Raw genomic sequence first — 18,419 nt, 5'->3', positions numbered from 1 at the left:
GGCGTTTCTGGTCATCCCAGTCAATTCTCGGCGGCCGAATCTGACCTTCACTCGCCCCGCAAATTAAAGATAAACGTTAAGAGTCAAGTCAGCGGACAGGACAGAGCTTCATCGATTCCTGACAGAGATATTGGCTCAACTGGGCAAATTACTTCCAATCCTTCCCTCCTCCTTTTCGCCAATTACACAAAACCTCTTACCTCGGCGCAAATTCTATTGTCGATTGTAGCGGAACGAATGCCCTTGTCGAATATTTCATCTCGGTTCGATCAAGCAGGTTGATCCGAAGGTCAGGCAGTTATAGAATTGTGCACCGGCGTCTGTTGGCTTTAGTTTTGACGCTTCATATCTAACCTTGAACTTTACTCTGTCTGTCACCCCCTCCGTACAGAGGGGATATGGTAGCGCCCGTGAGGCGATTGGCCCCTCGTATGTTTTATTCTTCCGGTGTCACGTCAAATTTTTGCCCCTGTAAGATATTTGCCTCGATATTGCTTGGGGGTTTTCAGTGTACCTGAGAGAATTAAATTCCATGTAAAAGTCTGAGTCGATTTTGAGGCAACTGTTCCCGCTGTGGACGTTAACCCTGAACCTCGCCCCAGCCCCAGCCCCAGCTCTAGCTCTATACTAGACCCTAGCCTAACCTTAACTCTTACTCTATACTTAACCTTAACCTTAACCTTAACCTTAGCCCTAACCCTAACCCTAACCCTAACACCCTAACCCTAACCCTAACCCTAACCCTAGCCCTAGCCCTAGCCCTAGCCCTAGCCCTAGCCCTAGCCCTAGCCCTAGCCCTAGCCCTAGCCCTAGCCCTAGCCCTAGCCCTAGCCCTAGCCCTAGCCCTAGCCCTAGCCCTAACCCTAGCCCTAACCCTAACCCCTAACCCTAAATCTAACCCTTATCAACCCTAACCCTAACCCTAAACCCTCTTGTAGCAAAGCTCCCCTGGCAAATTATTCTCTCTATAATAACCATCGCAGTCAGTCTGGTAGAGACTAGCATAACCCCCTCCCGAACCCTAGGACCAGGCCAAACCCTAACTCTACCCCTCCCGCCGGCGGAACAAAAATCTGTCGGAGCATAAATTCGGCGCGACACGGGGCCGGCTGCGTGAGCCCTGCGCGACGCATGCACGCGTCTCCCCGGGTGCCGCCCGGCGTGTATTACACTTTTACAGAACAGCACACGTCAGGATGAGGCAGTGCCGAGCAGCTGGTACCACCGCTGTCACCACCTGATCACCTGGCAACATGAACCTGAGCTTCCACCGACGTCTGGTCCTGGTCTGCGCCCTCTTACTGTGCTGGGCCTGCATTGGTGAGTACAGACCATACGTACACGGGTTCGATTCCCATCTGGTGTACAAGACAATCATTGTGAGCGGGATTAGAACCATTGGTTTCACATGAGGAACGCTAGGAGTGAAGCGTTATGGTTTTTAGTGAGGTGAGTCTTTTGTAGATCCTACGGTAACATACGATAGTATCAAAAGCTGGCAGAGGAGTGCTACCGGTGCCCGCCTGACTTTCTTTGGCCGGCTATACTCATTGGCCAGCATGAGCTTTGATACATCTTATAGCATCTGCTTGGAAATTGTGGTGTACAAGACACATTGTGAGCGTGGTGTTAGAACCAGTGGTTCCACATGAGGAGCGCTAAAAGTGAAGTGTTATGGTTTTCACTGAGGCGAGTCCTCTCTCGAGACGGTCGCCAGAGGATGTAGTATATCACTGAACAAGACCGTATTCTGAAGACTGGTTGTCGTATGTATCTTGTCCTTACCAAGATCTTAAGATCATACAAATACAATTAACGATGAAAGATTGAGAGCGGTGTAGGAGATCTTATGTCATCCCTGTCAGGGTCGGCATCGCTTGGATCAACGATTTCTTACAGAAAGTGCCGCTAATTACTTTAGACTAAGTAATAGGGCGGTATGACTGGTCTAGTCAGGGGTTAAACATGATATACACGTATGTGCACGGGATCTGGTATTAGCTTACTTTCAACGAAACGTATCCAGGGATTTTGCGATGTGATTTTAAAAGATACTTGAGTTACGATTGTTTGTTGCTTTTCTATTGCTTGTTGATGTTATTACTTTCCAAAACTGTGGCGTATATTTCTTTCTGTAAGGATCAACGTAACTTTCATGGTCAGAACTGCGTGCCATCATGTTCTATAGCACTGAGTACCAAATCCCACTCTCTGCTTCGCTACGATTTGACTTAAGTTCTAAGCCTGAATACATCATTCAGATGTCTGGCGCCTGTGGGCTTACCTTTAAATACCCGGATCATTTCTAGCCTTTCTGTGAGGCGTAGCAATAATATGCCTGTCCTGAATGCTTCGGTAGAGATTCCCGTTGTAAAAGATATTCTAGTGTTTTGTTAAAGTCCGTTTTGAACACGCCTGTGCCTAGTATAACACGTGCGGATATCACTGCGATCGATGTTAAAGTCTCCGTGTAATAAGTCACGATCACAAAAGCCTCATAAAATATGGATATATGTGTGGGCTGGGAGGGGTGATTCTTTTAAACAATGACGCATTCCCTGCGCTTATGAACGATGACCGGAAATATTTGTCACATTTGAGGTGTATTTAGACATTTGTGTTCAACTTGAGACGTTTTTATTTCAATTTTTGCGTTTAGACGATTTTATTCAGACATTGAGTTTGTGTTTAGGCGTATGTCCAATATTTAGGAATGTGGTGTGTGTGTGTGTGTGTGTGTGTGTGTGTGTGTGTGTGTGTGTGTGTGTGTGTGTGTGTGTGTGTGTGTGTGTGTGTGTGTGTGTGTGTGTGTGTGTGTGCGTGTGTGTGCATATTACCTATTAAGTTGAAAATTTCATCATATCATACATCGGATGGATTCGCATACTCATAGATATAACACATATGCGTAAGTTATTTACGGACCCCATTTCGAATCACAAAATTCGTCTACTGTTAGTAGTAGTAGTCCACTGTGTGCTGCTGCTGCAGTGGTCTGGACACGCTGCAGCTGCAATCAGTCTTTCTTCCACTCTCTCTACTTCATCGTCTACTGTGTCCTGTGAAAAATCGGTTTCTTAAGTTCAGTGGTCATGGGAGCTTGTCCCGCAGTTCACAAAGGTTGGTGCTTCAGAAATTGCTGACCACAGAACCTCATCAAAAACCTGGCGGGGATGGGCTCCCCTGGAGTTCACGGAGTACAAAGAAAGGCGCGTGGATAATTGGGTGCACGGACATGCCCAACTCCAGGTTGGGAGCGAAGTGGTGTGCTATTATACCTCTCTGCACGTCGTCGTTAATTAAGGGACGGTCACGTTGTCTACGACCTTCGGATGAGTTTGTTGATCGCCGGAGCTAATTTCCGTCTCGTAGACACGCGGCCTTCGCCTTAAAACACGGCCGTCGTCTTTTTATGTAAGTTAGAACTTTCCGTCACTTTTAAGGTGGCTTCACGCGGGCCTATATATTCAAGTCCGTATGAGGTTCGTATTGATCTTCACAGGTCTGTATCTCTATCTGTATAGCAGGTATAACCGCCATTCGGCGTAACACACCAGCTTCGCAGGCATGCAAGCGGCGCGGCAGCAGCTGGTTATATTACACTGAACGATCCGTCACACCTAAATTTTGCACATCTATCAGCAAGCGTTCTTTAAAACTATCCAGAGAAGATGCCCACTCTACGATAGTTCTGGGAAAGTACGAATTTTTTAACACATCAATCCTAGGTTGGTAACTCTGGTATTTGAAGGCATGACTATTTCTTGTTCTTTTTTGAGCTGGTATTAGATACTTATCAGTTGGTACGTCCACCAGTTTATTAGTCATTTTGTACATGTTAAGGTCGCTTTTAAAGGGATAAAAATTGGACAAATGTACCCAGATAACATGCCAGAGAAGTTTTTGATTAGTATACTGTCGTACATTTGCAGATAAATGTTGCTTCTTGTCAGGAACGTGACTAGAACGTCAGTCTGATTTGTAAGTCCCATGTTTGAGGCAGATATGCGCTTACATTATATAATCCTATCAACTGCACAGAACCAAGACTCCCCCAGGCGTAAAAGCCTCCACTTGCCAGTCCTTGGCGAATGGTTGGCATGAATCGCGCTCATTTACCCCCTCGTTGCATGTATATTTCAGCAGCCTGCGTCGCACCCGCTTACTTTAAGTCCCAACTCTTGGGTTAGTCCTCTAATTTCCCATGGACATACACATACACATTCGTTATGTTATGGCAACAACTATTACACAAAGTACAAAATAAAGGTATAGAATAAAGATTAACACCCTAATTACTCTAACAATAAGGCCTGACATAATTCGTTGATATAGTGTTACAAAGGAGTGGGCTAATCATTAGTTTCGTTATTCTTTCTGATAACAAAGCAGTCCTTATATATTTGTCTATTTTTGCAGTATATATATGGGAGTTGTGATATCTAAAGATATAGACAAATCTGTCCAGATCTGTTCTACTTGAGTCGAGAAATGTGAACACTCAATAAATTTACACCCTCGGTGCATGTAAATGTGGGTAGTTTGCCCCGCGCCCGCTTCAGTCCCAACTCTTGGGTTAATCCTCTAATTTCCCATGAACGTAAAACTCTATTTTAGGCCAAGTTTGACTGTGGTAAAACTTGGTAAAAATGAATATCATCTCTCTTTTACTAAGTTCGTTCTTGTTATTTTCATGGGCATGTAAGCATGTAATCGGTCCAACATCCGGTCCACTAATTTTTTTAGGTCCGGTCCAATAACAACAAAAAAACAAAAAGCGGTTTTGTACCGGTGCCCACACCTAGTCGACATGAATTGCGCTCATTTACTCGCTCGGTGCATGTATATGTCGGCAGACAGCGCCGCGCCCGCTTACTTTAAGTCCCAACTCTCGGGTTAGTCCTCTAACTTCCCATGGACGTAAAATACACATTCGTTATGTTATGGCAGCAACTATTACACAAAGTACAAAATAAAGGTATAGAATAAAGATTAACACCCTAATTACTCTAACAATAAGGCCTGACATAATTCGTTGATATAGTGTTACAAAGGAGTGGGCTAATCATTAGTTTCGGTATTCTTTCTGATAACAAAGCAGTCCTTATATATTTGTCTATTTTTGCAGTATGGGAGTTGTGATATCTAAAGATGTATATAAATCTGTCCAGATCTGTTCTACTTGATTCGAGAAATGTGAACACTCAATACATTTACACCCTCGGTGCATGTAAATGTGGGTAGTTTGCCCCGCGCCCGCTTCAGTCTGGGCAACTCTTGGGTTAGTCCTTTAATTTCCCATGGACGTAAAATACACATTCGTTATGTCGTGCTCGATACTTGGGGGGATTTGGCAGTGCCGAAGAGTCGTGGGTTCCCTGTGATTGGGGTTTAATTCGGAGTCGGAGAATGGAGAGAGGAATCAATAAGGCCCATTTGCCCAGGAAGGATAGTGCCGATAGGCTTGGTACAATTCGGGTAGTAGTTTGCTCTTATGTTCACTTCTGCTACTCAAAACTTGGACGATTCCAGACGTTAGAGATGTCAAAGAATCCCAGACAGAACAGCAGAGAAGCGACTGTATATAGGGCATGATGAATTTCAGTGCTAGAAGCGACTGTATGTAGTGTATAATAAACAATAACATCAACATTTAAATGATCAACTCTGAGAAACATTAACTAAATTGCATATCAATAGGTAGGAAATAACTCCATGATGTAAAAGTACGATTTGAAAGACAGCAGAACACAGAAAACGTACAAGATACACGGAAACATGTTTGAGCCAGTTCCGGTCGCTCAATATTCGCTCAACGGCTACCGCCTTACCGCAGAAGAGTATAAAACATCCGACACGCATTCGATTTCTTGCAGACTAATAGAAAGCACCCACGTTTGCAGTTAAGGCCACGTTGATTTGATTATATGGATGACATCCGCGCTCGCACCAATTTTCGGCCATTTCCAAAAAAAAAAAGTTTTCGACCACACAATAAATTATGCAAAGCAGCTGTAAAATGAGCACAAATATTCCGTAGATTGAAAAAAAAGTATCAGAAAACAGATAGCTAATGCCATAGAATACCAAAATGAATCTATAGTCAAAGAATAAGATGTGAAAGGACAGAAAGAAAAAAAAATCTATTGTTGGTTGGGGGAGGTACCAGTACAGAAATTCAGGTCCAGAGGATCATTTCCAGGTCCGGACATGAACCTGGACCTGATTGTCTGTGGAAACTTGAGAACTGGCAATACTCAAAACAATAGTAATTGGTCAATTTTGCTACAAAGGAATCTGTTTGGTGGATTATTGGACTCCCACTGCATTTTAAAATCCCATCTCCATGTAATAAAGGCCAACTGCAGCTGTCTCTGTACCTTTGACTGTAGAAACTTGGTGCAATTGACTATAAACTCTACTTGACTCTCTTGTTGTCTTCTTGGCCCCCCGGTTAGACCCCAAATGGCTGCCGACATAGTGTGTCCATTTTGTAATTGGCGAAACCTGTTCCTCTTTTTTTTCAGGTCTGTTTTTTTCGGATTGGTCCAAGAAGAAAAAAATGTTTTGCACCCGTATGATGTACTTGTCCCTACACCTAAATGTTGGTATGTCATACTATGTGTGTTTAGTCCTATGTTCAACCTTCCTGGCCACTTTTATTCCATACCGAAGGCAACTTTTTTTTTTTGCCAAACTTTTTTTTTATTCGCTCGCTCGCATCTGTTTTGGGGTTCTCGGAGGATGTCATCCATATAATTAAATCAACATGGCCTAACTAGAAGCTTGGGATAACCCAATATCACATACTGAACTGACGTTGTGATTTCCATCAATCGTTACACACATATTGGGCTCAACAGGATTTAACAGAAAATCACGTCGACCGAAAAATCGCAGCGACTGTTTTCCGTCATGCCGACCGCACCTAATTCAATTCCGTGCAAGTTTGATGAAAGAAAATGGGCAGGCTTATTTGGGCTTCAGTACATTAACGTGACCACGCTTAGGGACGGAGCAAGATGTGTTGTAAGGGTGTGGTGTGGTAATATTACTTTCATCACTGCATCTCTCTAAAAAACAATAGTTTCTACAACTCTTTGTATGTCTCTTGTAACTCTAAAGCTGGGTTACCACCTGCGTATATATTCAAGTCCGTATGAGGTCCGAATGGAAGTTTTAGCCTCTACCAGGCTGCACAGGTCGCCGGAAAAATAATAGAAATTGCACAAATACAGCCAGATTACATGCCGGCGGAGTTAACTGGTCGCAAACCATACTCCTCATCCAGCTAACTCATTTGGCATCTACATTTTTCAAATTCTACTATTTTTCCAATGACCTGAGGAGCCTGGTAAAGGCTAAGGCTTCCATACGGACCTCATACGGACTTGAATATATACGCACGTTTGAACCACCTTAAGGTTCTTCGGTCTTCGTTACTTCCCAGTGCGAGCTCATTTTTAAAAGAGTCGACTTCTCTGTTTCTATCCAATGGCATGCTTTCTATCCTGATTTCCCCCCTCCAAAGCTCGGCTCGGGCAAACTATTTTCATCGTTCCAGCTGAGATACAACAGAGGGAAATTCCAATTGAATTTCTCACAGAGGTGTGGAGAAGGTAATCACCTTAAAGTAGCGTACAGCGGCGCCTTTCATGTTCCTGATCCCTTTGCTCTTCAGCAAACCTGTCCCTTCTGCGTCATTCACAAGGAGATTTTCCCTTTGATCGCTTTACGTTCACATGTATTTAAAGCCGCCGCTTCGTATGTCTAATGTATTAATGTTTGGCGGTAGGAACAAAGACTCACATTTAATCATGTTAGTCTGTTAAAAGTTTTCATTTTCATATTTTGTAATATTTCACATTCTGAATATTTAAGTGACTGTGCTAATTAGAGCTATTTCAAACTACCAAATTGTTTACCATTTTGTATGCTACTATAATCCGTCAATAATCTTTTCTTTCTTCTTGGGTTATGTTTGTAATGAAGTAATTAAAGTTATATAGAAAAGCTTAGGGGTTATTTGACAAATCTCGATAATTTTTATGGCTTATTTATTTCAAGAGAAGACATCTCAACCCGTAAAATATTATGATATTCCAGAAGCCTGATAAAAAAGGTAAAACTTTGAGTTTGCCATCGTTTGATCGCTCTTCAGCAAACCTGTCCCTTCTGCGCCTTTCACAATAAGGTTTTCCCTTTGATCGCTTTACGTTCACATGTATGGAAAGCCGCCGCTTCGTATGTCTAATGTTTTAATGTTTGGCGGTAGGAACAAAGTCTCACATTTAATCATGTAAGCCTGTGAACAGTTTTCACTTACATATTTTGTAATATTTCACATTTATTAAAATTGCCCGGTCGACATATTTCACTCTGGCTAAAGGAACATTTCGTGTTTAGAATATCCTCCTGCCGAAAGTTTTGATTTTGTAATCGTGAAATATTTCACATTCTGATTGTTTAAGTGACCGTGTTAATAAGAGCTATTTCAAACTACCAAATTGTTTACCATTTTTGAACTAGTTTAATTGTAATATCCAACACAAAAATTGAACTCACCCCATTTTTTCCCCAAAATTCTGTTTACCATTTTAGACGCTTCTATAATCCGTCAATAATCTCTTCCTGCTTCTTGTGTTATTCTTGTAATGAATCAAATCAAAGTTAGATTAAAAAAGCTTAGGGGTTATTTGACAAATCTGTGTGTTCTCGAAAATTTTTATGACTTATCTATTTCAAGATAAGACATCTCAACCAGTAAAATATCAACATATTCCAGAAGCCTGATAGAAAGGTCAAAGTTTGAGTTTGCCGTCATTTGATCGCTCTTCAGCAAACCTGTCCCTTCTGCGCCTTTCACAATGAGATTTTAGCTTTGATCGCTTTACGTTCAAATGTATGGAAAGCCGCCGCTTCGTATGTCTAATGTTTTAATGTTTGGCGGTAGGAACAAAGACTCACAGTTAATCATGTTAGCCTGTGAAATGTTTTCATTTTCATATTTTGTAATATTTCACAATTACTAAAATTCCCCGATCGACATATTTTATGCAGGCTAAAGGAGCAGTCTTTCATGTTTGGAATATCCTCTTATCGAAAGTTTTGATTTATATTCTTGAAATATTTCACGTTCTGAATGTTTAAGCTTAAGATTGCGTTAATTAGACCTATTTCAAACCGACAAATTATTAACTATTTTCTACGCTACCATAATCTTTCAATAATACCTTCCTGCTTCTTGTGTTATTCTTGCTATGAATAAAATTAAAGTTATATAGAAAAGCTTAGGGGTTATTTGACATATTTGTGTGATCTCAATAATTTTCACGGCTCATATATATTTCAAGATAAGACATCTCAACCAGCAAAATAGCATAATATTCCAGAAGCCTGATAGAAAAGGTCAAATTTTGAACGTACCACCGTACTCACTTCTTTTGTCCTTTGTTCTTTTGCAATGAATATCAACGTTTCACCAGAAAAAGGGTTTATTTGACAAATCTCAATGATTTACATGGCTTATATTTCAAGATAAGACATCTCAACCAGCAAAATATCCAAGCATTCCAGAAGCTTGATGTAAAAAAGGTCAAATTATGAATCTGCCATCGTTTGATCGTCTCTCGTCAGCAGGCGCCAAACGAGGCTTGATGTATGTTGATGGTGTGACCTTTCAGATTTAGCGGGGGGCTCTCATGTCTTAAATAGGAGAGACGGGGAAGGCATTTCCGTAGGGAGGGTAGGAACGAAGCTGCTAGGCACAAAAATATATCACAGTTACTATTTATTCTCTCGACATATATTTATGAAGGATCGGGCAAAAACACAGCTTTCAGTTTTAGCGGGGGGGCTCTCATGTCTTAAACAGGAGCGACGGGGAAGGCATATCCGTGGGGAAAGAAGGAACAAAAATTTGTTTGCTATTTATTCCATTCAAATATATTTATTAAGGATCGGGGAAACACAGTTTTTCCGAGTTAGCGGGGGCTCTGATGTCTTAAATAGGAGCGACGTGGAAAAATTCCATGGGGAGGAAGGAAAGGAGTACAAAAACATATTAGTATTTATTCTATTCACATACTTTAATTATCAGAATCGGACAAAAACACAGTTTTCAGAGTTAGCGGGGGCTCTGATGTCTTAAACAGGAGCGACGAGGATTTCCATAGGGAAGGAAGGAACGGAGCTGTTTCACACGAAAATATATTACTATTCATTCTATTCACATATATTTATTAAGGATTGGGCAAAAACACATTTCCTTGCGAGAAGCCTTCTCCTTAAAAACATAAGAATATAAAAAATTAGATACAGAACGATAACATTAAGTTAAACCACAAATTGATATACATAAAGGTTCCGTGAAGACCGATAACGCAAAAGCTGGTGTATCCTTAGTCACAGAAATCTTCCTTACAATCGCCAAGGAAGTAATCTTTGTGGAGAATCTAATAAACCAACACCTCGAGCACGTACAAGAATCCACCACACTTATTGTTAAGAGTAGGGACCCATCCCATTGTGAATGAATCAGATAAATCTGTCTGAATATGCAGCTTGTACTGTTCAGTACACACCTGGTGTGTTTCGTCATGAGTATTCTCCAAGCAGAGGTTGAATCGCGGAGATATAGTATAATAGTATTCTGGATTTTTGCCGGTAAAGTTACTAAAAGTCCCGACTACTACAGTAACTATATCTCAGCGACTCAACCTCTGCTTGGAGAATACGCCACAACAAGGCGGTTTACCGGATATGCAACATACACAGAGAATCAGTCAGCGAATGCCGTTTCATGACTTTCGAAATCGAAAGCCAGCGAATATTCCATTCCTCAGCGAGCACGACCGCCAATGTTGCTCTCCCATGAAGATCCCCCGGCGGTGACAGGTTTAACATTTAGAGCTCGTTCGTCTTGACAGGAACACCGAGTCTCTTGTGAATTATTAAACTTTACCATGTCCTTCAATTATTGAACACATCGATTACACAGTACGGGCGCCTTGCTTCCTGCCAACTTGAATTGGGAGATCTTATTTCGCGAAATATTTAGTTTCTTGTGCATCTTGTTTAATTGTAGCTCATCAAATGTGCAAATAAGAGTCGATTAACATTAATTAGTTCATTGTACGTCTTGTTTAATTGTAGCTCATCAATTATGCAAATAAGAGTTGATTAACATTAATCAGTTTCTTGTAGGTCTTGTTTGATTGTAGCTCATTAATTGTGCAAATGAGGGTCTTTCAACATTAATCAGTTTCTTTCACGTCTTGTTTAAGTGTAGCTTATCAATTATGCAAATAAGCGTCGATTAACATTACATGCGTCTATTGGGGGCTTCCAGTTAGTCTATGTTGTACGTGACTAGCATAACGAAAGCCTTGCATACGGAAGATCTGCTTGGAGTGTTTCGTCTTCCCTCTCACATCCTGTCAGTCTACTGTATATAAGTACGGACACACACGAATACAAACATGCAAACATCCATACCCACAGAAAACAAGGCCTCCGTGCGCTGACGCAACTTTGTTTGTGTGTGTGTGTGTGTGTTGAAGTGTGTGTTGAAGTGTGTGTGTGTGTCTGTGTGTGCATGTGTGTGTGTGTGTCTGTGTGTGTGTGTGTGTGGTGTGTCTATGTGTGTGTACATGTGTGTGTGTGTGTCTGTTGGTGTGTGTGTGTGTCTGGTGTGTCTATGTGTGTGTGCGTGTGTGTGTGTGTGTGTGTGTGTGTGTGTATGTGCGTGTGTGCGCGTGTGTGCATGCATGTGTGTGTGTGTGTGTGTGTGTTGAAGTGTGTGTTGAAGTATGTGTGTGTGTTTTTGTGTTTGTTTGTGTGTGTGTGTGTGTGTGTGTGTGTGTATGTATGAGTGTGTATTTGCGCGAGCGCGTTCCCAATCTCCATATGTCACAGAGCTACATGTATCTACACTTTGATTCATTCTTTTTCATATGTCACAGAGCTACATGTATCTACACTTTGATTCATTCTTTTTCACTTCCTGTGGAGCTAATTCACATTCGCCACAGACGTCTGCAGTCGACAATTTGAGCCGTAAACTGCAAACGAGTAATTCCCGTATTCTAACACTTTGGCTAAGCAGAACAATAACCATAAACATAAGACCATTCAGAGAGCGTTTCTACAATTGACAGCTCGTATAGTACAGTTTTTACTGCCGATCTTAATATCATTTCTCCGTGCAGGCGAATTCGTTAACGGGCCGCCGTCCGTACCAAAGTGGCCTTATTAACGCCCAAAGGTCAGATGTGAACGTGCGAGCCATAGTAAAGATCCACCTGTGTAGTAGAGGTGGGTACCGGTACAGAAAATTCAGGTCCAGGTACAGTCCAGGTCCAGAGGTTCAGGTCCAGGTCCGGACCTGAACCTGGACCATTGTTTGTGAATGGGCAATACTCAAACAATGGTCCATGCCGCTACAAAGGGATCTGTTTGGTGGAGTATCATATCTTCACGTTAACAACGTACATTTCACGTAAACTATCTGCCTCTGTTATGTTAGACTGTAGAATCTTGATGAAAATGACTATCAACTCTCCTCTATTTCGCTCTTGCTATTTTCTTGGACCAATAAGCCTCAAAACACGTGAACGCCTGAAGTGCCGGTGTAATCTGTTTATTTTCTAATCGGTCCAACATCCGTTTCACTGAATTTTTTCAGGTCCAGTTTTTCTGGACCGGTGCAAAGAAAACCCCACCCCTACTGTGCAGCACTATACTCCTGTAAAACCTCTTGCCAGTTAAGTTAATATTACATAGCAGATGTAGCCATGGATTATGTAGCATGCTTTTAACAAAAACGGTTTGAAAGCTGCAAGGATAAAAGAGCTTTGGTCACAACATCAAGGCCCGATAAATCGCTGAGTACTGAAAAAGTAAATCGTTGGATACCGACAACCAGATAAGGATTTAAGAGTTTTGTTTTACACCAAATGATTCTAATCTCTAATCAATTCCGTCGGTTTGAATATATTGCTCCAGCAATCGTTAAAAGATTAGAAAAACCACAAGACCATGTAGTATTCCGACCGATTCGATGAGAAATATGTGGTAATCTTTTTTACACGCATTTGAAAGCTTTTATCACAATTCTTGTTGTATGATGAGGCTCATAGTCTTATGATGGGATGTTTAAGAGGAATGGGAGCACGGGACACAGCACCTAATGGGATCACTTGATGTAATGATGCTGCCATCAAAGACCATCTGGTGTAGGAGTGGCACTAGTACTGTAGTGTGCGCACGAGATGTAATAACGAGATATTTAGCTAGAATGGAGTGCCTTTTTTAGAGCTTACATGGAGGAAATTAGGGCACCGTGGAAGCTGCACAATACTCCAGAATTCTGTAACAGATTTTTTTTCGTGAAAAAAAGACAGAAAGAGAGAGATAGAGAGAGGAAGAGAGAAAAGAGAGAGAAAGAGTGAGAGAGAGAGAGAGGGAGAGAAAAAAGGATAAAAAGAGAGAGGGGAGAGACGGAGAGAGGGGGTGGTGAGAGAGGGTGAGAAAAACGAGAAAGATGGTTTACATGACATTGTATATGTATTGCATCCATCGTCCTTCCATTGGCACCCAGCGTAGCGATAAGTGACTATTTTTTTTTGCAAAATTACTTAATATTTCTATTGCTTTCTAAAAGATTGTATGCTTCTGAACTAAAGAAAGAAACCAGTAAATAAATCTATCATTTTCTCTATCCCACAGGAAACAAATCAAGAGCTACGTTTCTCCACGGTTATCCGTAGTTAACAGTTGGAGTAAAGCCAACAGGCTATTGAGCGCCGTTAGATTCATTACTTGGATTGTTAATTGTATTCCTCAGAAGCTGTAGAACTAGTTGAGCCAGAAGAAACAATGTTGGAGTATGTTGTCGCTGTGGAGTGACGGTAGAGTGTTTAGCCCAGAACTCAGTGGTCTTGGGTTGTAGTCCCTGATATGCTCCAAAGCCATGTCCTTGAGAAACCCACTTTTCACAGATTTCCTCACTTCACTCGGGTTTTATAAGTACGTAGCTTCAGTTAGGGACGTCCTTCTGGTCGGACGTCCAGTGTATGAGGAGAACCACACCTTGAGTATGTAAATGAACCCGTCACACTTAAAGAAAACAGTAGTTTGTATGGTTCCTTTCCGGTGTGAGTGAATTAAACACAAGTCTGTCGATTTGCATAATAAATATCCATGACATATTAGCATCATTAAATTTGGTGAAGGTATGAGGTCGTCGAAATCTAATTTACGAATGTAAAGTCCAGAGAGAAAACAGTGTAACATTTTGACATACAGCTCTGAATGCGCGAGGAATGGGCAGCCTTTATTGCATTTCCTCAAACATTATATCCTGCCTTTGACGTTGTATTTGCAGTTTATAAAGCATTTTATACGCAATGTACCCGTACTTTACGTGCATGGAAAATCCGAAATGTGTCAGCACATTGGCAAGTTTACAACCGTCGGTAAATAGGAACCGGTAAAATGTTCGGAACTTCCAAAGCATTATATAAAGGATTTACAAAACGAAAGCCACCTGCGACTCGATAATGGCCAAGTTTATGCGCAGTTCCGGAGATTTTCTATGCTGTAACGGTTCCGGGACCTAATGGACATCTCATAGCCTAACAGCTTTTTTACTGCCATATCACTCCTATAGTACGGGCTGCGTGCGCTGACTTCGTCTATAGAACCTAATAGCTTCATGCAAGACCGCGCTACAGAGCGCTGATGACGTAACTCTCTCTCTCTCTTTTCTCTCTCTCTGTTGCTGAGAGTTACCATGAGTTGGGGGAAATCCAAGTCAAGACGATAGCATGCCCAGGACAAAAGAAGTAAAACCGGACGTTCTGCTCCAGTACCAAGATCAAGCATCTGGGACCATCTCATAGTCTATAACAGCTTTTTTACTGCCGTAACGCTCCTACAGTACGGGCTGCGTGCGCTGACTTCCTCTCTGGAACCTAATAGCTTCATACAAGACCGCGTATAGCAGAGCGCTGATAACGTAGCACTCTCCGTCTCCAGTCCAAGTCAAGACCATAGCATGTCCAAGACCAAAAATTCAAAACCGGACGTTCTGCTGCAGTACCAAGATCAAGCATCAGGGACCTTAGTTAGATGGACATCTCATAGCCTAACAGCTTTTTTACTCCCGTATCACTCCTACAGTACGGCTTGCGTGCGCTGACTTCTTCTACAGAACCTAATAGCTTCACGCAAGACTGAGTATAGCAGATCGCTTATGACGTATCACTCTCACTGTTGCCGAATGTTAACATGTGTTGGCGGATATCCAAGTCAAGCCTATACCAAGTATGGTGGAAAAAGATGCAAAACCTGCTGCATTACCAAGATCATGCATCAGGGGGCCCAAATTGTCCTTGTCCTTTGTCTTCTAAAGATATAAGGTCCTTTTAAGATTCTTGAGTTATAGTGACAACAAATTTATGTCCAGAAAAACAAGCACACACACACACACGCACACACACACACACACACACACACACACACACACACACACACACACACACACACACACACATACACACACACACACACTCACTCACACACACACGCACGAGTTAATTTTTTATTTAGCTTAGGTAACAACATCTGACGATCCGTTATATCGCCTGCGGCCTTGACGTCATAAGCGGGGAGAGATCAGTAAAGCAGGTGCCAACACTCCTCTCAAAAAACCAATAATCCATCTATTAATCTGTGGCCCGGGGGAAGCGCCCTGCCGTACATCTTGTCGCTCCGGTGACGGATTGCCATTCCGCGAGCGCTCCAACTCCGCACCATAACTGATAACCCTGTACGGCAGGAGGGTAGGGTTTCGCGAGGGTTCGCGAGTATCGCAGCGTCTCATGACGTTGATGTAAGGATGGTGGCGCTATCGGTGTTACGGGCAGCTGGTTTTCATAACTCCTACCCCAGGATTACGTGATCCCCATGCAGATCCGGGGTGTGTAGGGATAGAGAGAGAGAGTAGCCTGAATACTAGGCCCCGATCCGATGTCAATAATATCTATATACAATGTATATCGTTCTTAAACTAGTTGAACTGTAAATTCCAGCACAAAAATTGGACTCGCCCAAATTTTCGACTGAACAGCATCAGTCTTTGTAAAAGAATGAACAATCCACTGCTGCCGAGGCGCCTAGTTATGCAGATAGAACACGTGGCTCAATGAGCAGTGGATCATAGGTTCACAGGTTACAGGAAGTCTATGGCGCCAACCGTCTCTGTTCAGGGATGGTTGTTAAGCAGTGAATTGTTCATTCCTTGACAAAGACTGGTGTTCAGTCGAACATTTGGGTGAGTCCAATTTTTGTGTAGGTATTTACAGTTCAACTAGTTCAAGAATGACTTCTACCAACACAGATGAACTTTCAAGTTAATATCTATTGTTTATCAGGTTCTAAGTCAGGGGGCATGCTGTAGAACTTCCTTGGGGCAATGTTGGCCCTAGGGCTGAGGAGTTGGGCTGTATAGGCCCTGGAAACAGTCTGGCATCCAGGCTAGAGAGAGGGATATCCCCTTATCTTGTTTTATTGGCAGGGAGGCGGTGAGAGGATCCCGGTACAGTAACTTAACATGTAGATAAGACAGTGTTTGGGTGGGAGCGCGGTGGGGATTACTCACGGTACATTATAAAAGGCGCTTTATTTATTGCTTTTCACCTCGGGCGAATCAAACTTGCTTGCATACTGCATACCCATGATGATACTATATGCGCTTAGAGATTTGGAGCTGCATGTAGCGAAACAGATGTTCTCAAGTTTTACAATTAGAATAAGAAGAAAGAAGAATCTAGGCAAATGCTGTATCATCGCAAATTGAGGGCATTTTTGCGATAGTCATGCATGTGTCGTTCACATTTCAGCTGTCTGGTTACCTTCCCGGTGGTTGGTTCTGTCACAACATTCCTTCCTTCTTTCTTGAAGCCTGCTTGAAAAAGTTACCCCGTCAAAATCACATGTTAAACACGACGGATCAGTGACAAAACCAACTTTTGTCTTTCTGCCTGTGAAAAACGTTTCAGAAGGCGCTGCGCCATAGCAGATCAAAGTTCTTCAAAAGGCCAGTGCGTAGAATAAATGGAAACCGTCTCTCTTGCACTATTTAATATGGATCTCTATGTCTCAAGCGAAAGCAAATGCGTTGAAATGGCAGAGACAAAACGGAAAGTGCTGCATGTGGCGACATATGACCTTACGCCTACGTGTCTGTCCTCCGGTTTAATACGTCCTCAAACATCATTCTATCCGCACAGACAAGGAGATGTTATTCTTGTAGCGGCCTGAATTATAAATGGGTTGTGTTGGCGAGCACTACGTTACAGTATTCTTAATTCTTCTCGAAGATTAGAAATTCATTTCATTTGACATAATTGGCCATTAGAGGCAATGATGTGCCGTAATGGCATTGGCCTTGGACCCAACACCTGTGCAGATACGTGAGGAGATGTCATGATCTAGGAAGACTAGTATCTGTTATACCCCCCTCACATTAGGCGAAATCGATCGGAAGACGAGTCTGCGAGCTCTAAATTACGAGGAGGCATGACCCTGACGGGAAGGGGGGAACTCTGCCATTTCTTCGTCGGCAGCAGGGTCATGCCTCTTCGTAATTTAGAGCTCGCAGACTCGTCGTCCAATCGATTTTCGCTACATGTGAGGGGGTATAATGGACAAGGGGCCAAAAGATTACAGCTTAGCTATAGACTAAGGGAGCGGTCACATAGGTCGTGCGATCGTCGCAGGATCTCTAACGTCGGCCATTTTGAAGGACAGACATGTACGTGTCCTGCAAAGTCAACTGTTTTGGTACTCAAAAGCCTGGTTGGTTCTGTCACGGCCTGCTGGAAAATCCTTTAGTATCGCTGAAAATAAGACCCCAATTACCGCACACGTAATTAAGTAGTTAATAATCATTACAACATGTCGCATAAAAATGAGACAGGGCAGACATGGTAATTAAAGTTTCCTCTCTCTGTTAGTCTTAACAGTTTTTCACATCAAAACATATGGCTAAGTCCAACGCCCAGCGCACATATGTCGATCCAGGAAAGTGAAGAATAGCCCCTGTTGGTATTTAACTACTCCAGTTTATACAGCCGTTGGAAGAGGTGGACCATGTATTGACCTCTATTTTAAATAAATTTTTCTCTCTCTCGTATTCTATACAATTTTTCATATCAAAACATATGGCTACGTCCAACGCCCAGCGCACATATGTCGACCCAGTAAAGTGAAGAATAGCCCCTGTTGGCATTAAACCACTCCACTCTATACAGCCGTTGGAAGAGGTGGACCGTCTATTGACCCGTACGTAGACTATAGTGGTAAGATTTATGAGAGCGAGGGCCGTGCGTGGTTTGAAAGCCTGCTTATGGGAG

General features: G+C 42.4%; 1 protein-coding gene across 1 annotated transcript in view; it reads left to right on the top strand.

Annotated features, from left to right (window-relative positions):
• The first annotated feature begins 1,158 nt into the window (after window positions 1-1,158).
• Window positions 1,159-18,419, top strand: part of LOC118427303 (ly6/PLAUR domain-containing protein 6-like) — a 47,543-nt gene continuing 30,282 nt past the window's right edge. The window contains exon 1 of the mRNA XM_035837014.1: window positions 1,159-1,320. Within this exon, the coding sequence (XP_035692907.1) occupies window positions 1,254-1,320 (67 nt within the window). The 5' untranslated portion in view covers window positions 1,159-1,253. The remainder of the gene's footprint in view (window positions 1,321-18,419) is intronic.

Source organism: Branchiostoma floridae, chromosome 12 (genome assembly GCF_000003815.2).
Source record: "Branchiostoma floridae strain S238N-H82 chromosome 12, Bfl_VNyyK, whole genome shotgun sequence".
In the NCBI taxonomy this organism is placed as follows: domain Eukaryota; kingdom Metazoa; phylum Chordata; class Leptocardii; order Amphioxiformes; family Branchiostomatidae; genus Branchiostoma; species Branchiostoma floridae.
Note: the sequence above shows the minus strand (reverse complement) of the source record. Positions and strands in the feature narration are given on the sequence as shown.